The 25,212-nt window shown below is 38.3% G+C and overlaps 5 protein-coding genes across 7 annotated transcripts in view; 3 read left to right on the forward strand and 2 right to left on the reverse strand.

The window, feature by feature from the left end:
- Positions 1 to 328: 328 nt before the first annotated feature.
- fax (failed axon connections) lies at positions 329 to 10,789 on the forward strand. Of its 2 annotated transcripts, none has more exons than XM_068292314.1 (5): positions 329 to 1,151; positions 5,041 to 5,379; positions 6,774 to 7,117; positions 7,189 to 7,291; positions 7,416 to 10,789. In XM_068292314.1, the coding sequence occupies exons 1-5, from the start codon at positions 687 to 689 to the stop codon at positions 7,467 to 7,469; spliced, it is 1,305 nt and encodes a 434-aa protein (XP_068148415.1). In that variant the 5' UTR covers positions 329 to 686; the 3' UTR covers positions 7,470 to 10,789. The 2 variants fall into 2 exon arrangements, with proteins under 2 accessions (XP_068148415.1, XP_068148416.1); XM_068292315.1 differs by having other exon boundaries at positions 6,783 to 7,117.
- A 2,341-nt stretch (positions 10,790 to 13,130) lies between these two features.
- Positions 13,131 to 21,281, forward strand: LOC137579271 (uncharacterized). Its single transcript, XM_068292991.1, has 6 exons — positions 13,131 to 13,688; positions 13,753 to 13,935; positions 13,991 to 14,364; positions 14,662 to 15,783; positions 20,345 to 20,485; positions 20,635 to 21,281. Exons 1-6 carry the CDS (start codon positions 13,202 to 13,204, stop codon positions 20,917 to 20,919), a joined length of 2,592 nt encoding a protein of 863 aa, XP_068149092.1. The 5' UTR covers positions 13,131 to 13,201; the 3' UTR covers positions 20,920 to 21,281.
- On the reverse strand, positions 15,858 to 17,909 carry Gagr (Gag-related). The gene has a single exon (XM_068292734.1). The coding sequence runs from the start codon at positions 17,488 to 17,490 to the stop codon at positions 16,426 to 16,428; it is 1,065 nt and encodes a 354-aa protein (XP_068148835.1). The 5' UTR covers positions 17,491 to 17,909; the 3' UTR covers positions 15,858 to 16,425.
- A 500-nt stretch (positions 21,282 to 21,781) lies between the features above and the next one.
- On the forward strand, positions 21,782 to 22,729 carry LOC137579095 (uncharacterized protein C16orf52 homolog A). The gene is made up of 2 exons (XM_068292791.1): positions 21,782 to 21,964; positions 22,097 to 22,729. Exons 1-2 carry the CDS (start codon positions 21,862 to 21,864, stop codon positions 22,495 to 22,497), a joined length of 504 nt encoding a protein of 167 aa, XP_068148892.1. The 5' UTR covers positions 21,782 to 21,861; the 3' UTR covers positions 22,498 to 22,729.
- A 1,121-nt stretch (positions 22,730 to 23,850) lies between these two features.
- Positions 23,851 to 25,212, reverse strand: part of Ac76E (adenylate cyclase type 2 Ac76E) — a 42,479-nt gene continuing 41,117 nt past the window's right edge. For both annotated transcript variants that reach the window (XM_068292392.1, XM_068292390.1), the window contains 2 exons: positions 24,840 to 25,082; positions 23,851 to 24,743 (listed from right to left, as the gene is read on the reverse strand). In XM_068292392.1, the coding sequence (XP_068148493.1) occupies positions 24,612 to 24,743; positions 24,840 to 25,082 (375 nt within the window). In that variant the 3' untranslated portion in view covers positions 23,851 to 24,611. The remainder of the gene's footprint in view (positions 24,744 to 24,839; positions 25,083 to 25,212) is intronic.

Raw genomic sequence — 25,212 nt, forward strand, 5'->3', positions numbered from 1 at the left:
CTGTTTAACAGACTGCATACACACCCAAATAAATTTGCGGACGATTAGTTTTTCAACAAAAAGAAGCTAAATTTCTTCATAATTGTGCTTTAAAATAATTAAGAGAACTTTAATAATGCAAGAAAGTGCAATATTGCACGCAAATGCATTGAGTCTTTCGAAGACATCCTGTTAATTAACAGAGGCGAATGTTCAAAAAGTTGAGGCGAATGGGGCAAAATTGTACGGCGAATGGGCAAAATTTACGGCGATATAATTCCAAATTTCGGAAATATCGATAATATCTGCTGCGATATTTGTGCAGCACTAACGGCGAACCTTTTTTAAATTAACAGTCTATTTTTGAGAGCGGTTGCGACTGGTTGTGTTTTGCGGAAGAATTTGGTGAAGTCCTCGACGAGAGTAGTATCCTGTGGTGCATTTTTTTGAAGAAATTCATTTGTAGTGGTGGATTGCTCTCTGTGTGTGTAGCTCTCTGTTTCTGTATTCGTGCGAGTGTCTGTTTGTGTATGTGCATTTTGCGAACAAGGAAAAGTGTCAATAGAAGAAGAAAAATCTCTGCTTTCGAGTGCGAAGAGCAACTTTAAAGAAACAAGAAAACAGCAAACAAACAAGAAAAAAAAGAGCAAAGCAAATTAGCTAGCAAAAAAGTAAAAGTTAATAGAAAATCTAACTAAAAATTAAAAATGGCAAGCGAAGTGGCCCAAATACCCTCCGAGGAAACGCCTGCTGCAGTCGCAGCGTCGACAGAAAACCCAACAGCAGCCGCTGCTGAGCAGGAAAAACCTGCAGCGGCCGAGGAAAACGCCCAAGCGGCCGCTACTAACAAAGAAGATGCCGCTGCCAACAAGCAGCAGGAGAATGAAAACGCCCCAGCAGCTAACAAAGAGGAGGGCGGCAAAAGCCAGGAAAATGCCACGGCCGGTGCAGCAGCCGATGGGGAGGCAAAGAAAGAAGATGCCGCTGCCGCTGCTGCCCCAGCTAAAGCGGAGCCAGCGCCGCCAGCGCAAAAATTTAATGTGCATAAAGCCAATTTCGAAAAGGACATCATCTATCTATATCAATTCTCGAGGACTCCATTGCTGCCATCATTGTCACCATATTGTTTGAAAGTTGAGACCTGGCTGCGTCTTGTGGGACTTAAATACGAGGTAAAAAGAAAGAAAAAAAAAGATCTAATATATAGAAACCCCGAAGAAAATTCCTACAAAATTTCCCACACACATTTTGAAAATTTCCAAGTACAGAAAAAAAACTCCTTCAGAAAGGAGAGCGAGGAGCGAGAGAGAGAGAGAGAAAACCCGCCATGATTTTCTCTAAGCCTGCCTGTCTTTGTTTCTCCGCGTGTGCGTATGGTGTGTTTTTATATATACATATGTATACGTGTGTGTGTGTATGTGACCTGCCCTGCCCTGCCTTCACTTCTAAGGGATACATTTTGCTGCCACTCTTTCTCTGTCTCTCTCTTTCTTGCTGGCTCTCACGTTCTCTTCCAGTGAACCTGTAGCCTGGACCTAAAACCAAAGTATACATAAAATTTCGGTCTGCGCCGACGCAACGCTAACGCCGCTGTCGGGTTTAACAAAAAAAATACTTTTTTTTTGCACTTGCCAAGAAAGAGAGGAGCGAGCAATGGAGCGAGAGCGGAAGAGTGAGTTTTCTCTCTGTTGCTCTTTGTCTTCGAATGCAGTTTTCATTTTCCTTTTTCTTTTCAGCCTTGTAATTGCTTTTAATAAAAATAAATGCAGTTTACCCCCCGCTTACACCCCGCGACAGCAACGAACTAACTCGTTCGCTCTTCTCCCCTTTCGCTCGCTTAAAGCAAAAAAATCAAACTTCAAGTCTTGGGCTCTTTTTCCTTTTTTTTTTTTTTTTTGTTTGCCTTATCTTCTCGAAGACCGTTAAGTAGCTGTAATACATATATTAAAGAGCAGGCAGGGGCGGCGGCAGCAGAGGAGAAGGAAGTATGTAAACTGTCAACGACTTCCATTGGGTGAGCCGGCGGTTTGGTTCGATGGGTGGGTGGTGTGGTGGGGGGCGGCTGCTATTTGAGCTTTTGCTTTAAAAAGAAAAGACAGAAAAAAAAAACAAAAAGCGCGGCTGGCTATGCGGTTTGCATATGAAAAATTATTTTTCTTTATGCGCATACATACATATGCACATATATTTATGTACATTATTGATATATGTATATGTTTGTGTAGATGTAGATATATAGAAGGGTGAGGAAAATGGTGGGGAAGGAGTCAGAAGAAATGGGTGCGGTCTCTCTGGCTTTAACAAACAACGCAATTGTTAATGTTACAAACTTATTAATTACAATTTGGTTAAATGGAAAATGAGCCCCGAATGCTGCCGTCCAGGAATTTTAATTGAAGATGAGATCTGATCTAATCAGTTGAGTAGAACACTAGATGCAGCTCAACCATATGGTTCACACATACATTCATACATATGTATGTATGTAATTGTGTGTGTATGTGTGCATGATTGACAAGTCCCGCATTTACTTTCAATTTTTACCATTCTGATAAGAGACAGAGTGAGAGATTGAGAGAAGAAAAGGCAACTGAAAAAGAGTTCATTACACTATAGACCTTTGACATTTTATTTCCATTAATCACTCCCGTTCGTCCGTCTGTCTTTCTGTCCCGTCCCCCCTCAACCCCTTCCACCATCATAGGACTACCACACTCCCCGTTTTCCCTCTGCATGTGGCTTGAGTGCATTTTGTATACATTTAAGCGAGACGAACGATAAACCAAATGCATATTTTTTTCACACCACAAGCCGAGACGACGGCAGCGGCGCCCATTAAAAACAACTACAACAACATTTACTCGGCAAAAGCAAAGCCAGGCAGGGTAGGGCAGGGTCGGTCGGGCAGCAGGCAAACAACAGGGGCAGGGGCAAGGCAAGGCGGTGGCCCGCATAGTTGGCATACCAAACTGTCGCCCGCTTTTATAGATTGTGCAATTAATTCACATTTTTTTGTTGTTGTTATTGTTATTATTACTACTGCTAGTGCTGCTGCTGCTGATGTTGGTTTTTGGCTATTGTTTTTCCGTATAAGCCATTACAACAAACAATAAATAAATTTCAATTACAATTATTCATTAATTCAAATTCAAATTCAAATATGTCGCGCCATTCATTTCTCACTTATGGCAAGTCAGTCTGGCAACGCCATGACTGACTGACTTTACTGCAAAACTGTACGCATACATGCATATGTATGTGTGCAGCGGTGTATGCGTGTGTGGCTGTGTGTGTGTACATGAAAGGAAATGAAGTTTCGGTTTGCAAGACAACACACAACAAGAACAACAAAAAACTGTTTTTTTTTTGCTTTTGTTTTAATTAATAAACCGCATATTTGCATTTAAAACAACGCAGGCTTTTGTTAGTGTTCACTCAATCGTCTCTCAGTCATCCTCTCGCCGCTCTCTCTCTCTCTTTCTATTTGTCTCTCTCTCTCTCTGTCTCTGAGAAACTCAGGCAGGGTGTGGATACACACTCGCACACATAACTGCATAATTGCATGTGTTTCATACTGAAGCGAAAATTGAGCCCTAAAGCAAATAGCAGTCAGGCCAGGCCAGGCAACAAACATCAGCGGGGAAAGGAACAGAACCAAATTGGGCGAGGGACAGTGGGGGAGGGTGATGGTATGAAGCCGACGCCTTAATTGGCATAATGATTTAATAAAAAAATAAACATTTGCTTTGTGTATAGGCGCAAGCATAAAGCCGAGTCCGAGTTCGAGTCCAAGTCCATCTTCCATCTCTCATCTCTTGTCCAATTTCGTCTCATCTTTTCTCCTAGTTGTTGTGTTTGCTGTTGCTGTTACTGTTGTCTGCTGCGTTGACAGCGACGAACCGTTATGCGTTGGAGTAGGCAGATTTTTTTGTGGATCATTGGAATTAAATGCGTTGGCGGCAGTGTCGGTGGCGGTGGCGGTGGCTGCCGACTCCACCCTTTTTAGCCTGGACAACAGAGCAGCGATGCTGCTTGCTGCTGCTGGAAATCTCTCTATAACATGCCCCGGCTCTCTTTCATCATCTCTCTCACTTGCTCTCTCATTTTGTCCCTCACTTCCTATTTTGTATCTTTCCCGCTCTCTTGTATGTACTCTCTTGTATTGGTTTCGGAACCACACCCTGCCTCCTCTGCATAAAAGCATTCAAAAACTTATAAAACTTATTAATGGAAATTTCTAATTAGAAATTCTCTTTAGTGCTGCGCGCGCTAAAATTTGAATATAAAAAGGGAAAAGGGAAATGTCAAAACGCAGCATATGAGGCATAACTGTCACTTTTTGTCTATTAACCGTTTTTATAGCTAACGGTACGGTACGGTACACACACACACACAAACCCGCACTCGCACTGGAATGGAAATTGTGGAACTGGAATATGTCAAAAATATACAATTGGAATACTCCTCTACGTGCATGTGAATGTGTGTGTGTGTGCGTTCGAGCGTGAGTTTCCCCCGAGTTGTTCCCGGAGTTCCTTTTTGGGGGTAGTTGGGTGTTGGTTCTACATAGTTGGGAGAACGAACAAGCAGTACGAGAGGAGAGAGAGAGAGAGAGAGTAGAGTTTAAGTACAGTATTTTGAGGTGGTGGTGGTGGACGTTCCTGCTGGTGGTGGTGGTGATGGTGGTGGTATTAGTGGTTGATTTTTCCCTCAGCATCACCTTCTCTTTTCTCTCCCACCCCCAACACCAACACCCCCCCTTAGCTAGGCTAGCTAGATGTGTGTCATGAGCGGCATCTAGCGTTCTGGATTTGAACTACATTTTTGTGTAAAAAAAAAAAAAAAAAACATTAAGGATTAGTCATGAATTGGAATGTCCGAGATAAACGACCCGACCCAACCCATCCCAATGAATACCATTCAGCCTGCCTCGACTCACACACCCTCCCACCCCGTCCACCCGCCACTCATCCCACATTCCCATTCTGTGTTGTTGTTCACTTTAGCACAATTACTCATCACATCATTCTGCGGTGGTTTCTTTTATTATTATTATTACAGAATGTCGATCATAAGATGCGTTTCCGTTCCAAGAAAGGTCAATTGCCTTTCATTGAGCTAAATGGCGAGGAAATTGCCGATTCGGCCATTATTATCAAGGAACTATCAGCCAAATATGAAAAGAACTTGGATTCCGGTTTGACGGCTGAACAACGGAACGTATCGTACGCAACCATTGCCATGTTGGAGAATCATTTGATTTGGATTATCTTCTACTGGCGTGCCAAGTATCCCGACAATGTACTCAAGGGCTATAAGGTCAATTTGCAGCATGCATTGGGTCTACGTTTGCCCAATTCGATTTTGAACTTCTTTTTCAAAATCACATTCGGTCGCAAGGTAAATATTTATACTAAAAACAAAAACTACACGTAAAACATCTATACAGAACAAACGTAGTCGTTCTCTTTACCCCCCGTAGTGTGTTTTTTTTCTCCACATTATTAAACAAGTAGAAAAGGTAGTTAAATGAAAGATAATGTTGACTTGAACTTTATAATTTTTATTAACCAAGTTTTAAGTAGTATTAAATTGATTCGTAATTAGTATCATAAAACCGGCATAGAAACGATATCTAAGGTAAAAAAAACCTGGGAATTACATTTTAGAATCAACAAGTTTTCCATTGAACTCGATGAAATTCATTGGAATAAAGGAGTTGAATCAATAGAATTCAGTTTAAGCAAACGCCCTTAATATTTGTTTATAATGAAACTATATCCTAACCAAATTTACGGTGAAAGGAAGTGAACTTGGGTTGGGTAACGAGACATATAAGATTTATGTGAAGTTATAGATACATAGATTAAATCGAGTTTTTCTCAAAATCGACATTCAGCTTCCGGTGGGAGGGGGGGATATATTTTTTCCATTTTTCTTCGCCTATTTTTGTTTAAAGTAACTGGAGAAGATTGTTATTGCCGTTGAGTGAAGTTGCTGGCTTTGTGGAATTATCGATGGGTTTTTTCTTTAGTTTAGTTTAGTTTAGTTCAGTGTAAATAAACAGTTTTCGGTTCCTATTTTCTGGTTATTTTTCTCAACCCAATCCCACACTCACTCATTCATTCCCGTCCTGAAATCGATGAAGTATTATGTTGCACCTTCATATATTATTATTCTTCTAATTCTGCTGGGTTTCAACCCCACGACGACGCCGACAGACAGACAGACAGACATACACATTTGTAGAATAAACAAAAATACATTCCAAGAGAACTCTGAAAATACTTGTTGTTTATGCTATAACAAAAAATTGGATATATTTATACACAAAACACATAACATCGAGTTACCAACCCCCCACTCCACCTCTACTCATATGTAACCCAATTAAAAAATAATAAACACAAAAGATGTATACCTCCCCCCACCAATCCATACCGAATCAAAATCGGTTTAAAAAACAAAAGAAATCTAAAAAACAAAAACTGCTACTACTCATACATTATCACTAACTCTTGCATGGTTTTTCTCTTTTTTCTTTTTTTTCCGTTTTTTTGTTGTCGTTTTTTTAAACTCCCCGCTCCCGACTATAACTCTAACTGTAAAATTGTTGTGTATGCCCCCAAACTACCAAATCTTTTCCCTAACATCTCCATTGTTGTGCATCCAACCAACCCAACCGATCCACCGATCCACCCACCTATCCCGTATTCCCTCTCCTGCATTTTGTTCGTAATTTCTTTGGAAAACACATTTTTTGGGCGAATCCAACACAATCTTAACACAACAAGTGGTTCCAGGGTACGAAAAAGCTCAAGGCTCATGGCATTGGCGTACACAGCGCCGAGGAAATTGAGGAGTTTGGCAAAAATGATCTGAAGGTCCTTAGCGAGATGTTGGACTGCAAGCCATTCTTCTTCGGCGATGAGCCAACCACATTGGATGTGGTTGCCTTTGCGGTGCTATCGCAGCTTCACTATCTGTCCAAGGATATTGCGTATCCATTGCGCGATTATATGACTGAGAAATGTCCCAATTTGATTGGTCACGTCTCACGCATGAAGGACAAGTGCTTCCCCGATTGGGATGAGATCTGCACGAAGCTCGATCTGAATGCCCACATTCCCAAGCCAGAGTAAGTGAAAGTGGAAAACTACCATCCACAGGATATTTCAAGTTTATACTAATCGCAAATTTCTTTCTCAGACCAGAGACAAAGGAGGGCAAAGAAGGTGGCGAACAGGAGAAGTCAAATGAGCAGGAAGGACCAGATGGCGATAAGATTGAGAAGGAATTGGAGAAGGACAAGGTAAGTGGGAATCATATTTCATTGGAGATGCAAGTGGAAAGCCAAACGCTCAAGGATTTCCATTTGTAGGATCCTTTAATTGAATTTTATTTAATCGACAATTCTTCATGTCTCTATTTTATAGTCGAACGAAAAGGAGTCGACCGAGGAGAACAAAGAAAAGGAGGAGACAAAGTAAAGCGGTCCCCGTTGGAGTTATATATATATATATATCTACATATATAGTATGTATATATATATATATGAGAAAGGAAGAAGGAAAGAAAGTAAAAAACACCCCACATACACATTATATATATATACATATGTAGTACGATACTATATAGTAAGGCCCTATATAGCTAGGCGCTGAGCTCATATATAAGCATTCAGAAAATCAGAAAAGCATAAACCCATTTACAACATAGGACAACTGTAAAGCAAAAATGAAAAAAACATAAAAAATTACAAAAAAAAAAAGAAACAAAAAACAGGCAAAAAGAAACGATCCACTAAAATGAAAAAAAAAAAAAAAAACGTATATACAATAACGTAAAGTAAAAAAAAACTTTGGACATCTTTTTTTTATATATATACACAATGACAAAGAAAAAATGAAAAAGAAAAGAAAAACGGTAAAAACATTTAGTATAAAATTATAAAAGTTTATACGTATAAATATTAAATAAGAAGAAAAAAACGGAGATAAATATTATAAAACAAAAAATTAGTTAAAAAGAACTCGAATGATATGATGAGAAGAAGACGAAGCTGAAAAAAAGAAGAAGAATGCGAGAGGAAAAGAAGCAGCAGAAGAAAAAGAGAAAAGGAAGGTGTAGAACAGCATCTAAATACAAGCATTAACCATTAGTTTTCATTCAAATCATGCGATCTATATAAATACACTCACACCCACACTCTCACACCCACACGCGCATACAGCCATACGAACAACACACACTCACTCACACATACACACATCTACACCTACATATACATAGCATATATGCAGCAACAATTGCAACTCGATGGTATTGTTTACTCTCTTCCAACATTTATTAAGCTTAAAATAATGTAAAACAAAACAAACAAACAAAAAAGAAAAAAAAAAACAAAAGATAAAAGCAAAACAAAAAAAAGAAAAAAAAAAAACAACGTGGAGAAAAGCGAGAACAAGAAGATAAAGAAATTGGGGAAAAAATTGAGCCAGAATGATATATATATACACATATATATATATATAATGATGATGATGATGATATAGTGATGAATGTGTAGCAAGAAGGATATGCAAATGCAAAGCGAAAAAAAAAGGATGCATGGAATAGATGGATGGATGGGAATGCCCCCGACCGCCCCCCCTCCCCTTTAGCTGGCAATTAAGTTTATTTTTTATATATATATGATTGCAAATAGTAACTTTTTTTGATTCATGTGTGCAAATAATGGGAAAAAACAAAAACAAAACAAAAAAATTCATTACTTATAAATTACATCATATACTATATATATATATACCAAGGTGTTGTGTACAGTTTTCGGTTTATTTCGGTTCCATTCAAGTAACCGATTCGAATCTGTATTCCTTATCCAAAGAGAATATAGTTTCGAATCGGTTTTTTGATCATGGAACCCAAAATGAAGCAGTTCATTGAGCACAAGTAGCCCTGCTATATATATATATGTATATATATACGTGTATAGGAACAAAAAAAAAAAAAAAAAAAACAAAACAAAAAAAGAAAAGCCTAACAAAAACTTTTGTATGTTGGATCTTTTTTATATTACTTATATATTATTATAATTCAATTGTGTATTATTGATTGCTTTAACTTCGAGAACAAACAAAAACAAAAAACAAAAAAACTCCAAAATTCGAACCAAATCAAGAAAAAACAAAAACGAAATACTCTCGGCCAATCGAAAACTTTTCGTTAGGAACCAACAAAATTTTGTGTGTAGTATGTACTTTTTTTTTTTTTACACATTATGTTTTTTATATATATATATATATATTATATACTTTTACACTTTTTTTTTATATATAATTGACAAATATATGTATATCGATATATATATATATGAATATATATTTATAACCAGGGATGCGCGCAACAAAATGAAATGCCAGATGCCAATTTGTGGCGAAAGATTTCGAACTTTTTCTGGGTAGCATTGTTTCATTTATTTTATTTTGTTTCCTTGAACTGATTGTAACCGTTTGTTACCGATATCGGGGTATCGGTTATTCGTTTCGTTGCGTCCAGCCTCCTGGGATCTAAGCATAATTTCTATTTGTAATTAACGCTGCAAACAACAACAACAACAAGAACAACAACCATAAAAACACAAGACGTTAACTTTTCCACAAGAATTTTCAAATCAATCAACTGCTTCGGAATGGCTCAACCGTTTACCACCACCAGCATCCGGCTTACCGGTTTACCGTTAAGCGGTTACATGGTGATCCTGAATGATAAGTGATCGATACCCCCTGGCCCGCCCCCCTCAGCAACATCATTCAAACATAAGAGAACGAAAACACGAAACTCATGCAAATTATTGGCGATTACATTTCTTAATCAAAAGAAACTTTCGATTTCGAATTCTATTCTCTTTCTCTGTCTCTGTCCATCTCTTTCTCACTCTCTCTCTCGCTCTTTCGCTCTGTCTCTCCATCTAACTCACACACTTTCTCTCTGTTTCTCTCTCTCTCTCTGTCTGTCTTCAAAAACTTCTTCTCTACACCAAACATCCTTCCCCCTCCCCCGCCAAGCGAGCAAAGATACAAAAGAAAACAATGAAGAAACGAGAGAAATATTAAAATAAAAAATAAAAAAATGAAAGATTTTTTTAATAGGCTAAATCACTAACCGAATAGAGCGCTAAATGGGGCGCAACGACGCGACAAAGATGACGGCAAACAATTTAGAAGAAGGTCAAGAGCAAAGGCAAACCACACACACTCACACACACACACACACACACACAAACACACACAAGAGCAAGAAGAAGAAGATGATGATGCAGATGAAGAAGATGATGATGATGATGATGAAAGAAATGGATGAAATCTCTTAATAAAACAAAACAAACAAACAAACAAAAACAAAAAAAGAAAATGAAAAGAAAAACGATACGATTTGTAGACTATGCAAGTATTTTTATGTATTAAAGGTTATGTTGTAAGTTTTTATCACAATATTTGTATTGTAGCTCAGTGTTTTATATGGATTATATATATGTATATATATGTATGTATATATATACTTCTATATATATATACATGTATATGTATATGTATATGTATGTGTGTATTGAAAACTGCATAAAACGAAAAGAAAAGAATGAAGAATCAGAACAAAACAAAAGAAAAAAGAAAACCCAACCCGAAACCAACCAACCGGACAGATATTAACAACAAGAACAAAACCAACAACAAAAAATTATTGTATTACATACATCTTATATATAAAAATAAATATGCTTCTTAAATAAAAAACAAAACAAAAACCCAAATTATACACTTTACTTCAAATAATTTATAATGTTTATAAGGAAAATCCTCTTCAACTAGTTGCAAAGCGGCGTCACCACCAACCAACCAACCAGCCAGCCAACCACCCACCCACTTACCCATTGTGGGTGAATTCTCTTGTCAACCGATAACTCTATACATATGGTAAAAGTAAAGCCACCCTGGCTTACCTTAAAATTTAAGGAAAGAAAAATTTAATTATGATACTTGAACTTATCTTTGACGTGTGGCTTCTCCTGATAATTAAATTATCTTTTCTCATACCCTATAACCATTGATCGAATGGGTAATTCCAACCAACATATCAGGCATATCATTTAGTCCGATTCACGAGTCTTCTTAAGTCTTTGATGTTGGTGAGATATCTTCTGCTTTATCCAGTTTTTAGATGACATTATCATTATTATATCCTTGCTGGTCATAATGGATAACTCGTAGTCGGTGCCCAAAGTTCATATTGAAATTGATTTGTGTCTCATTGTTTCCATTTTACTGACTCTTTTTGGGGCTAGGCCCAAGAAGTTGTTCTTTCTATAGATAGCATTCGTGCAGTCCAAGTTCAGGCCATATAATGTTTAGATATGGGGGTATATATGGATAATGGCTAGCCTTACTAGGTGGCTAGTTGTTTGCCTGCTTGCTGATGGACTTCTGGGCGCGTCATGGTTGACGAGTCATAAATATAGATGAATCAGATATAATGCCAAGAGAGATATGACTAGTAAATTCAATTAGAATTATAGATCAAAGTTAAAGTGGCTGGAATAACACCCGGAACTGACATGTCATAAAAATAGCATTTCATCATAACAGGAATTTTCGAAAACCAAGCAGCTTGAGAAATTTTAAATGTTGAGTTACTGGAAAACATATTTCAGGTTTTTGGTTTGATCTGATTGGTACTTCCTTTCTCAATTTTGAATAGTTTCAAATTGGCCAAAATGAAACTTTTGTCTCTGACATTTTGGCAATGATTGGCTATAAAAACTGGCAAAGTTAGTTGATTTATATTACAGTTTGCCTTACCAAGGCCAGGTCGAACGTGTCTTATATTGTTAGGCCCAGATATGCCAATCAAATTGACATTCAATTCAAGTTGACCTAATCGATATTTGACCTAGGCCAATATAAGTATATAACAAAATAAACTCCCAACTTTACGTCCCTCCCTTTCTACAAATACGAACTCTAAATAATCGACAACTAATTTGATGTTACGCTAAATCGTTTCGAAATGGCAACCTACTATCAATGAAGGATAAACGGGGGGTGCAAGGAGCAAGGAAGGTGTTCAAAAGGTTAGCAAGTTGAATGAATGGGGGGTGCATAGTGGGTGGAGATTGGTTTGCGAGGGGGTGGTCGGTGGAAATTTGCCTAATCAATGCCAACACATTGAAAGAAATGCGGCAGTTGTGACATTTGGCAATTTATTGAAGACGAAGACGAATTCCAATCAGCAGCAAATCATGCGAAGCCTGACTTTATGCCAACCGCCCTTCCCTTCCCTTCCCACCCCTCTCCACAGTCCCGTTTTTGTTTTTTTTTTTTTGGTGGGGGAATGTGGCCTAATATGGCAAACGGAATTTATGGCCGCGTGCACAGAGGAACGTAAAAAATAAAAGGTAAGTGTGATTGTGATGATACGTATCTATACGCTCTGCTTCAATCCAATTCAAACCGAAACCGAAACAAGCCAACCAAAACTCAAACCCAAATCCAAAACCGAGCAAGCGAAAGGAGGCGAAACGTTTGTCCTTTGTGGCAGCATTGCATGCGGAATCGCATGCACAGTGGAACAAAATGCAAGTCAAAAGAGAAGCTTTCCGTTTGCCTTCTGATGGAAGAAGCCATTTCAAATCAACTGGCAACAACAATTAATCCAAAATATTGATATTCCTTAAGACATCCTTAAGAAAGCTGCAAGCATAGAGAAGAAAGAGTGGGGGAGGCGGAGTCTTTGCATTCATTTTCTGCATTTTTGTTTGCATGACTTTTGAATATAACGGTCATTATAGCCATTTGTCATTTTGAAATCCGTCCCAATGTGCGCGACAGCTGAAAACGTTAAGAACGTGGATGTGGATGGGTGATGAGGGGTATATGATGGGAATCGGGGGGTTACCCGCGGAAATAGATAACTATTGCAAGGAGCAGCAGAAGCAGCAGCAGCAGTCGATGCCAGACATTGAATTGGAATTGGTGTTAAGCACGAACGGAATGAAATGAAATGAAAATGGAAATGGGAAATGAAAATGGAAAATCAGCAATTGTCAATCTAAACGGAAGCTCAGTTTAGTTTCAGTTGTCTCCCAGTCATCATCATCATTCTTATCACTCACTCATCGTCATCATCATCATCGCCATAATTATTGTTATCAATATCTTTATCAGCCATGTCGAATCAGTTATTCTTTCTAAGTTTGGCCGACATATTCTCCGTCTATCCGGCCATATTTAAAGAGCAAAGTAAAAAACTGAAAAAGACCAAACACATTTATCTGCCCAGCGATGAGGAATGGCTGGACAAGATGTACTACATGCTGCTAGAGATTCAACGACAAGTGAATGACTCGGGCGATGTAAATCTGTCACTGCAGGACATTAATAAAAAAAATAAGCCAATGTTCGATCCGGATCGCATCATGAAAATCATATCGCCTGGCATAAGTCCTACGAATGGACGACGTAGTCGGTCCTTGAAATTCTGTCATTCGACCACAGTGAAGATTAAACTCAAAGCCGAGGGCACTGGACCACGTTGGACTCTGCCCACTATTGCCAATGGAGCCAAATTGCTCAGGAAGCCACCGATCCTGGTGGTTTTTCAGAATGAGCATGAAATGAGACTGGCTTACTCCCTGATCTACGATGTCTTTCGTTGTGGGTGAAGCCCCCTTCACACCATTTGGTTATTGAAATGTTATTAATATCTTCATTCCCTTAGATAAGGTTGTTTTGGCCAATGCACTGGATGACATTGGTTTCTTCAATCAGCATAAGGAATATATTGAGGATGAGCAACGAATTTGGTTAATGCTTTTTGAGCTATACGATCGTCAATTCAAGGGACGCAACTCGGAGGATCAACCACTGCAGCTGCAACTCTACAAAGAATCCCAAGTAACAGGCAAGTAAATATTAAAGGTTTCCCTAATGTTTCAAGGCAGTGAATAATCCTGTAGAAATCGCCAATGTGTTGTGGCAACATCGAATACGTCTAGCTGCGTCCATTTCACGTATGCGTATACGGGTAGGAGCTCTACGGCTATCCCAGTTGTTACCCATTCACTTGCAGAACGAAAAAGTGGCCATAGCAGCAGCTAATCCAGTTGTAACTGGTTGGATTAATCCTTTTTTGGTTCGTTCCAAGGCCGAGGCCGATCAAATTCTTACCGAAATGGGTTTCACCGTCCATGGCCCGGAAGAAGAGCAACCGCTTTTGGTTCAACATTGCAAATGGGATAATATCTGCCCGTTGGTCATATCCTGTATACCCAAGGATCGAAGTGAATTCACGAAATCAAAGCTAATGACTAAACATTATTTCATAATGCAGGTGAGAGAAAGAAATATACATACATAGATATTTACTGAATTGGTGTTTGACATTTTGAGTTTCCTTTTATATGTCCTTGCAAAAAGGGACATTAATTTGAAACAAAGGAATCATCTTTAAGCTTCAAGCGTATACATATATTCTTGATCAGCACGAAGGGAGAAATTCATATAGACTTGTTCGTCTGTCTTGATCAACACAAAAACTCCCAAACCATAAAATGTCCTTACTTTTATCAATTACTTCTTATTTTCCATGAAATCGGTATTTTAACTACGCCCAACTCTCTCTTTTTAGGATAAAAACTTTACATTCGGTCCGGCCATAATGTCCAAACTGACAGATTACTTTGAACTTGATGGTGACATATTGCAAACTCACATCGGATCACCTCGGTCCACAGCCTATTTGGCTGCTCTGTTCTATTCAATCAATCGGGTTAATAATTTCTATGTGTATGGAGCTGGAGCTAGTCTCAAGGAGTATCGCAAGTATATGGAATCGATTGGTGTCAATAATATTCGACTATTTGCCGATGCCTTCACCTCATTTCCCATGGAATCGAATCGTTTTCGCACTGTTGTGGGTATATTTGCCACGCCCCCGAATTCATTTAGTGCCATCTCAGATCCAATCGATTTGATATGTTCGCGAGGCGGTGATCTCAGTATGCTGGAAGTGCTGACCGAGTCCGAAGTCTCGGACGAAGGTCGCCAGCGAGTGGCATTGATATTGGAGGAGCAACTCCTAACCCTAACGATGTCAATGTCACGACCTCAGGTGCAATTCGTTCTCTATCAAACGCATTCGATAGTCGATACCGAAAATCAATTGATGGTAAAGCATGTCCTTCAGTTGATCAATAAATTGGCCCTGGAGAAGCATCGAAATGCGTATAGAGAGCAAAAACGTTTGGAGGCCATTGCCGAGGCGGAGGCAGCGAATATACCAGCTGCGGCCATGGCCACCACCAAGGAGTCGCCCAGGAAGAAGGACAAGCCAGAGATCAGCACCACCACAGCAACAAATCCTTCCTCAAACGCCGGTGCGGCACAGCCGCAACAGCAATTGCCCCGTGTGGACAGCATCGATTTGATAGTTACTCCTGATATTGATGAATTCGTTGAGGATCAAGTACCTGATATTTGCATCAATCAGGATAATTGCATCCGCCAACAATCGACGGGCAGTTTTCTTTCGCTTGTGCGTCGCAAAACCTTGACGCATCTGAATGAGAAGTATCTGATACGTCGGGCCGAGCAACGTGGACTCTTTGGCAAGCCGAATGACAAGGAGAAGGACAAATCGAAACCAAAGACTGTGAAATTACAATCCGAGGTAGCTGAACCGCCGCCCCTGGACATGACCTATGACCTGAGTCGTGGCCATTCGGGCACACGGTCAAGTGCTCAGCAAACGGTGAGTATCCACTGGCATCTTTTTTTACCTCTTATCTTTTGAGTCCAAAAATAAAACTCAACCCCATTATGGGATAGTGTTAGATTTTACAGTTTATTGTAAATAAGTTTGAAGGAGGAAAGAAGAAACAAAAACAACAAAAAAAAAAAAAAAAAAAGAAGAATGAAATAGAAATAGAAATAGGATTGGGGCTTTTTGGTGGGGGTCTTTATGTACATTTGGAATCTATGAGCTAATAATTAACATGTCGGTACTGCGATCATCATCAGCATTATTATTATCATCATCATCATCATCGTCATTATCATTATCATCGATGGCGGCATTCACCTGACTAATTTGTGTATTCTTATTAGATTGGAGATTGGTGACTGGGGTGACTTGGGTGACTGGGTGACTGGGCGACTGGTTGACTGGATTGACTTGGTAGTGTGGTGGGCAATTAGCATTAGGTTGATGCTGTTGGTTGGCTGTGTCTGATGCACTTTTCTTAGTCATAGGCTTAGGTCATGCAATTAGCGATAATTTGTATATACCTATGACTTAATCCAACCAAATCATAACAAATCAAACCAACTTCAACGTATCAATCCCACTTTAGTTCACCTCCTCTCAACTCAGCTCAACTTAACTCAAGTCGATTCACTTTCGCCAACCGCTGGTCATCTTCATATTTTTGTTCTTATTATTGGCGGAATTGTCCTTGGATTTATTTTTATCTAAGCCCATAAAACTATTGTTGCTGCTGCTGCTCGATCCATTATAACTAAAACTCGATTTGAATGCTGGATTACCGCCAATACTTTTGAACATGGGATTCGATTTGCCAGCACCCACCAAGGGGGCAGATTGATTGTAATAGTTTTTATTTTGCAAGCCCCTATCAGACATTTGCCTCTGGTATGATGAGGAGTAGGAGTTGCCCCCATTGCCACCGCCGCCGCCACTGCAGCTGGCGACGCCAATGCCCAGGCCCACGGTGCTGATGCCAACACCACCCATGCCCACACCCACGCCACTGCCGATGCCTCCGTAGGTCTGCTTGTGGCTAGTGCTAAATGTTGCCCCCTGATCCAGGCCAAGAGATCCGCTTTGCGTGTAGAATTGCTGCTGGACTTCCACTATGTATCTATAGGCCTCCTCCATGGACTTGGGATTGCGACGCAATATCATCGAATGCGTCGGCTCCGGCAAATGATCGCGAAACACTTGCAGTGTTATCCTTTCGATATCCTCCAACGAGTACAGTGTATCGTTGTGGGTCAATTTGCGATTAATTAGGCGATGCTTCAGTTTCGATATCTTTTGATAATACAATTCAATATTTGAATCCAAGACGGCACTACGTAACTTATGAATCAGGGCATAGCTACTCTCCCTTTCCGCATAATTGTGCAGCAATTGATCCTTGATTTTGAGCCAGGATTCGGTACGTTGAGCCCCACCACCATGAACGTTGGCCGGCCCAGCTGGAGCACTCATTTGGCGTGTGAATACGGCATCTCGGGCACGATCTGTACATTTATTTTTAATATGGCCAATCAATTGAGTTTTATAAAATTCATCAAAACTATTAATGGCCGGCATGAGTGCTTCGATTTTATTTAAAAACTGTGGTAACTTTCCGGGATCGGTGCCATCGAAATTCTCCACTTGCTTCAAACGGCTGAGCACCTGATTATATTTATTCACAAATTCAGGATCCATGATCAAATTGAGAGGATGAGGTTGTGTGCCACAGAGTTCTATCCAACGACTGGAATCCGTAGCGTTCCGTTTCACAGAATCGTTTCAATAATAATTCTATTGTCCGTTTTGCCAATGTCTATGTGTGTGTGGAAAACGCAGAGATTTTTTTTATATTTCTTTTATTGTTGTTTTCGATGTTGTTGTCGTTGTTGTTGTGGATTTTTTGTCGATTCTTACAAATGTATAAATTAACATTCATTAACATGAATTTTTTACTACTACCGTCGACTGACTGACTAACTGACTGACTGACTGACTACGCGACGACAGGCAGCGCGCGCGAATTTCGCCTTTCGAAAGAGTTAACTCTACCGCGTACGGGAAAACCAACAAAAAAAACAAAAACAGAACAAGAAATAGGCAACCAAACGAACGGTCGAGCGTTCCCAACAGAACTGAACGCCATTCATTGTGGGAGTTGTTTTGTGTACCCACTGGCTGAATCACAGACACAAAATATACATGCATACATATACCGATCGAGCAGATATACCCAGGCAGATAGAGATAGTGACACACTCACATGCACACACACACACACACACACACATACACACACAGCTGTGCGACAACAGCACGCACATACGGTACTACATCAAAATCAACAATATAGTTAGTAGAAAAGCGCTCACAAATCGTTTGAATCGATGGAAATGTTGGCAAACGGGGGGACAAACGGGTGGAAGAATCGTTGGGTGAGGTATACCGACTTTATATTGTCATGCAAATATTGAAAGTTTGATAGAATTAAGGGCTGCCTAGCAGCAATTATGACAAAAAGGAACGAGCAAACCCAAAAACAAAACAATAAAAATGATAGTGAAAGTTGACATTCTCAAAGCACTTCAGATCTGGGATTATCAAATAAGGCAAAGTTTGAAAATGATCGAATGTTTAATTTGAATAATCAATCATATAGGACCATCAATCTTTTCAAAGTACATATACAAAAATGAGTGCAAAAACCGTTGGCCTTGAACCAAATTTTCGTTGCATACTTTAAGGGTGAGCACGAACAGATGCAACATCTGGATTATTTTTCTAAAGAAAATTGCTTTAAGAATAACAAACTAAAGTAAGCTATCGCACCCATGCACAACGTGAAAAACAAATATTACTGAGTCCAGTGGAATTTGAATTCAGGGGGAGGAGGAATTGACTCACCTTAAGGATATTTCACCATAAATTGATCAATTTTGCCCCAAAAAAACTTTAAAATCGTTTCCACTGTCTGGCTTACTCTTCTAAGCTTCGTTTCTTCTATTGTAAAACGTTCCGACTTTTATGAAATTTGGAGAACTAATATACATTTACAGCAAGTAACAAACTTAATCTTAAGGTCTGAGAGACATATATAGACTCAGATGTTGCTGCTGATCTAGAACATGGACAACTTTTGGAGGACTTTGATATACTATCTTACATTCTGGGTGTGCATGGTATAAAAGGAAATTCTTATTTTCTAGCGTCATCTTGAACTGCTGCACCCCAAAAAAAACAAAAAAAACAAAAAGAACAGAGATGAACTCATTGTAGTCATCGTTCAATCTAATGCTCTCAATCAACCTTAACCTGAGCTGCATCTAATTCAAGTCGATTGCTTCCAATTCCAATCGCAGTCGCTGGGTATGACACACACTCTAGTTCTAGCTCTAGCATTAGCTCTGCTTCTGTCTCTGATTGTCTTCAGGTTCTCTGATTCGGGGTCTGAGTATCTAACCCGGTTGGATTCTCGGGTCGCGTTTTTAAGGTCTCTATTGCGCCGGCGTGCGGTGGTTCAGCTAATTAGCAGCAATTTCCGAATGTTAGCGGCTTGTAAAAAATGTTTAATAATAGCAAAAGTCATCGTAGCTATCGAGGACGCGAATGAACAACAACATTGCTTGAGGGTAAGGAAGGGGGGGCGGCTGGTGGTTAGAATAAAGAGAGAGAGGTGGGACAAGAGGGGGGTGGATGGTGTGCTAATTTGAGCCAGGGCTCTAAACTGATAAGCGGACTTAATTGCTATCTCAACTTCGACTTTGACTTGAAGTTGTCGCATCGAATTTTGCTCAAACCGCATAAGTCATTAAAATCAATTTACAGCCAACTTACAACTGTAGATTGTGTCTCTGTGTGTGTGTGTGTGCTTTTTTGTGTTTGTTGTATTTACAGTAATTATGAAAAAAAAACAACAAACAATACGCTTTGATAAGCAAGTTCAGGGTTAGTTTCCGCTGCCCCCTCTTATCCACACTTTTACTCCACCTTCGCTTATTTTCTTCAGTCAGTCTCAGTGTCTCAGCCAAGCAGTTGAAGGGAGTGCAAACAAAGCTTAAGCTTCGATTTGAATCATTTGCAAGCCAAATTTGGCGCGAATTCTTTTTAAATATTTTCATACTCTATACTAAACCACAAAAGAGTATATTAGGCTATATCTATGTCTATGCCAACCGCATACTCTCATGTCATTTAATTTGACCTAGGACAATATAAGATTAGATAGGAGATAGATTCGTATATGCATAACCATTTCAAGATGATAACAGGAAGACTTGGATGGGGATTTTGGGGTTGAGCACCCAATTGACATGATTGATTGTTTTGTAGTTTCACATGAATCACATTCTAAGGCTCTTTAAAACTTATTTTGTGCTTTCAATAGGTATAAGGGGATTCGTTCAATTGGGTTTGGTGTTGATTTTTTTTTTTTTTTTTTTCATAATACCAAAATATTTAATGTTTTTCATTTATTTTATTCGTTTGGAATATGCTCAATTGTTTTCTGTTTCGCCGTGTGGAAAGACTAATTACGTGCTCGTGCCTTTTGCAGCTTCAACGTCTTCAACGCTCGACAAGTGCCAGCGCCATACGCTCACACCTGACCAAGGTGTCGGCAACGCAGCGCCAAGTTATTACATTCAATTTTCGCCAGCGCGAGTGCAAACGCTTCTACGTTTTGCCCATCTACATGGTGAGTCGTCTACGTCGTCTACGTCGTCGTCGCGTTGTCGTCGTTGTCAATCTCGACGTTTTAGCCCATCATAAATGATTCGAAAATTCGTCATATTTAATATGGGTAATAATCATAATTTTTTTGTGCTTTTTCTGTTCATATTATAGCACAGTTCGAAGCAAGGTGTCCGCTTATGGTGGCAATACGCCTATAAATGTGTCACTAGAAATCGTGGCAATGGCAGTCACTGGAATTTAAATTTCAATCCATTGAATTTGAGATTCAAATTGCATTGCAGTCGACAGTTGCGCATTAGAAAATTGAGACGTAGCCACTGGTCGAAACGGCAGCCATTAACGGTCCATATAAAGGATATTGAACTGATCTGTCAGGTGAAGCAGATACAGCAAGTGCGAAGGCGCCAGAAGGCAAATAACAAATCAAATAATTGAACGCTAGTAAAGTGTTGGAAAGTGAACATATTTTTCTATCTGCTTCTTCGTCAAGTTGATGATCATCTATGTATTTTTAACTATTACTATTTTATTATTTTCGCTTACAAAGTTTGCAGTCTAGTTTGACTGGGTTTTGACTTGTATTGGATGCAATAAAAATAAAAGAAAGAACAACAAGTAAACAACAGCTGACGAACAATAAAACTTAATGTAAAAGTTCAAGGTCAATGTAGTAAATGTTAGTCAAATAATTTCGACCTAAACAGACTCCGTGACTAAGGCCCAAACACGCGTGGGAGAAAAACGTAATATTTGTATGTACATACATATATAAATAATTTTACTTTTCGTGAAGACTATCGGCCAAAAGAATCAATAATCAAAATAGAAAGCTAATATTAAAATTTAAAAATTAAGCTTTAGTTCTCGCGCTTTCCGTAATCGCTTTTTATGATTTCTGTGCTTGCGGTAATCAAAGAAAACTAAAGTTTTATAAATACATATTAAAGTTTCAAGAATCATTTTAAATAGGCTAATGGTTTGTGTACCAAATCTACTGCTTAAATATATCAATTATAATCTTTTAAATATACTAAAACAAGTATTGAAGAAAATGTAAATGCTTTTCATTACTTACCCATCAAAATAAACATAAATTAGTTTTAATTTAAATAGTGCTTAATACAAAGAAAGGTAACGGATAATAAAAAGTTTGAATGAGCTGGACTCAGCGTTGCCATATGAGGAGAAAAAGAACATCTGCGAAACTATCGTTTTAATTTAAGGGCTGCCACTCTGCTGAAGAAAATACTGCAAGCCATCGATAGCAAAACGATAATACTATCGATAACATATCACAGCCACTAATAGTACTCCAAGAACAACAATAAGGAAAGAGAAATAAACAATAATAAAAGGTATTGCTGACTGCTCTCAGAAATGGATAAATTAACCACAATAAGTGCTACGCTATTCATGGCTGCCGATGTCTTTGCCATTGTCAGTTTAGCCCTCCCGGATTGGATAATAACCGAAGAGGCTGGTGAGAAAAAGATGCAACAGAAGTACATATTAGTAACAAAAGCAGATGTTTTCTAAGAAACACTTCCTGTTTGTCACTAGACTTGGTAGTAATCTAGTGAGCTGCACTGATTTTTAATAATCCACATTTCAGGTGACATACGTCTCGGTTTAATGTGGACCTGCATGACCCTGTATAACCGTCCCCAGGTGTGCTATACCCCAGACCTGCAGCCTGAATGGCTGATTGCTTTAATCTGCATCTTCACCGGCTGCATATGCATTACAACTACCGTCATCCTGTTGGCCTCCTCATCATGCAACAGAAATGTAATACCCTACGCCCGCTGGGTGGGCTTTACCGCCATGGTCCTATTTTGCATGGCCGCTGTTGTCTTTCCCCTGGGCTTCCATATCGAGGAGATTGGCGGTCAGGCTTACCAATTGCCAAATACCTTTAAGATTGGCATCTCCTACATTATGTTTGTTCTCGCCCTTTGGATAACTGTCGTCTCGGAACTGTTTGCGGGGAAAGTTTGTCTGCCACACTTTTAAATACTATGAATTTTTAGGAGTTTCAGGCTTTTCAGTTATTTTTTGACTCTGTGATTGTTTTTTTTTTTATTGTTTGTGAATTTAGTATTTCTCCCATGACACTCCCCGTCCTATTCGAATAATGAAATTTGAATTTTTCCTAGTTTTGTAAGGTTTTTTGTACATTAAATATACATACATATAGTAAAATATATATATTACATATACCAGTGTATTTGTATAAATGTGGAAATTGACTAGTTTTCTTACATGTATGTATATTGGGTAAACTCTTTACCTGTAGATTTGTATGTTTATTATTTAGTCACTCAAAAAAAATCACATTCACATTATTTATCTCTGTCGCACTCGTTACATGGTACATACGGATGTATGTTTGCATGTATTTTGCGGCACTTTTTTGTGGTCTTCTGCGTTCTTCTTGTTCGCAGTCTTTTCTAAAAGATTTATTTTTGCACTTACTAAAACGACTTTAATGTGTTTAATGTCTTGATCTTCATCTCGATGTAATTTATTTTTGAAAATATGCACTTTAAACACCTAGAAAACAAATTTGATTGGTATTCGGCGCGCGAAACATGCGAACACGGCAAGCAGTCAAGAAAGAATAAAGAGAGCGAGTGGGCTTTAAGACTGAAGCCGAGAGCGAGTGAGAGAAAGAGTGTGGGAGGCAAGCTGACTATGATCCCGTTACCGTTACCTTTTCGATGATCGATAAATGAGAGACCCACGATTTTCAATGTGATCAACTTTATTTATTGGTTTATTCATCAATGCATATTTAAATACAGATTTCAAATCAAATTCTAATTAAACTGCGTTGGATATTCTATTTAAATAAGTTTGTATATTTTTGTTGTTTGTATTGTTCTTGGCAAAAACACAATGTGTAAGAGTCGTATAAACATAAATTGTTCGACTTGATATATAGACAAGTTGAGAGATTGCATTCAAAAGCAGGTAAATTTCATTTATCGGAGGTATAGAGTAGTAACATTGTTTTTTTTTTTTTTTTGGGATATGTTAGGTACCAGAGATAAACATACATATGTAGTTATTATTGTTATACACATACATTATACATATTAGATTATAATTATTATTGAGCTAAGTAGATATTCTTGTATGTATGTATGTAAATGTATGTATATATATGTATACAGTTTAGTTTAGTTTGGAACTTTGGCTAGATCCATTAAGTCGTATAGTCACCATTAAAAAATTAACAACATCTGTAGTAAGAAAATATATATAGAATTTGTTTAATTGTTTCAAAGAGCTTTCATGGCACACAATTGTTTGGGGTAAAAAAAAAAAAAGGAAATTGATAAGCGGTAAATAAACTTATTTTTTTTTTTATAAAATAACAACAAATTTTAATAAATAAATAACAATAATTATCATTATGTAAATTTTCATTTTTAAATTTTCGCTACATATATCGTAATTTGATTTTTGTTTTATTTTAAGCTGGATTATATAACTTTTTTTATATTGATTTTAGGGTGGGCTAGTGTTTTTTTCTTTGTTTGTTTAACTATTAAATATAATATATATATATGTATATTTAATTATGTATGTATTTATGCAGTAATTATGTATAATGTATAAATTATTCGCTGTTGGTGAATTATTCAGTAAATTTATGCTATTAACTAATTTAAAACCAAATACTTAATATGCTTAAATGCTTGCACAAAAATTTTCTTTTACAACTAAAATGAAAAGCTGTTAAAATAAATAACAAGATGTCTCAAAATGTATGCATGTATGTGTGAGTGTGTTTCTTCTTCTTCATTATTTGGTTATCTATTTTAAGCTGGCATAAATATCATAGTATTGATATACATATATGTATGAATGAAGGTATGTGTGTGAGTGTGTCTTAACTAGAAAAGACAAGCATTATCAAAATGTGATCATCATGGCTCATGGGATCTTAAATGAAGATCTCTCAATTTGCTTTGCTCGAAACGAGCTAGAAGTTGCTCTTCCTAGTTAATTCACAGATTACTAAATTATCGATATTTGACATAAAGAAAGTAGCCGATTTAATGAGACGCGAGACCAGAGTTAATAAGTTCTTCTGGTGGTAAGAAACAATTGGCATGAATTTACAATTTGCCGTCAAATGGTGTCTTTACGAAGTAAGTGACTAGATTGCCTTTGCCCTTGACGTAGGTGAGACCACGGCATTCGCATTCATAGCCAGCGGCCATCAATATCTTTGCAGTATTCTCGGTGGTCTATAGATTCAAACGAAATATGACACAAAATTGTATATAATTTTTGTTTGTGGCAATTATTACTCATACGCCCCATAATGATAATGCATTACTTACCTGAAGTCTTCCCATTACACCGCAGGAATCCATGCGGGAGGCAACATTTACGGTGTTACTCCAAATGTCATACTGCGGCTTTTGTGCTCCAATAACTCCGGCAATTACTGGGCCGTGATTGAGACCAATGCGCAAACGGAATCGTTGAAATGACTCGCGGTTAATTGAATCCAATATGGACATCAAAGCAATTGCAAATTCAACCAATATGACAACGTTGTGCTCCTCAGTGCGTTTCTCATCCTTTTGTTGTTTTGGCAAGAAAGCAACAACGCAAACACGGAGAAACGAAGGGAATGAAAAGAAAGAACGAAATAGAAATTGCTTTAGTTGGCCTTTATCTGTACTTTTGTTTATTGCTCTGTGCGCAGAA

Source organism: Drosophila tropicalis, unplaced genomic scaffold (assembly GCF_018151085.1).
Source record: "Drosophila tropicalis isolate 14030-0801.00 unplaced genomic scaffold, ASM1815108v1 contig_694, whole genome shotgun sequence".
Lineage (NCBI taxonomy): Eukaryota > Metazoa > Arthropoda > Insecta > Diptera > Drosophilidae > Drosophila > Drosophila tropicalis.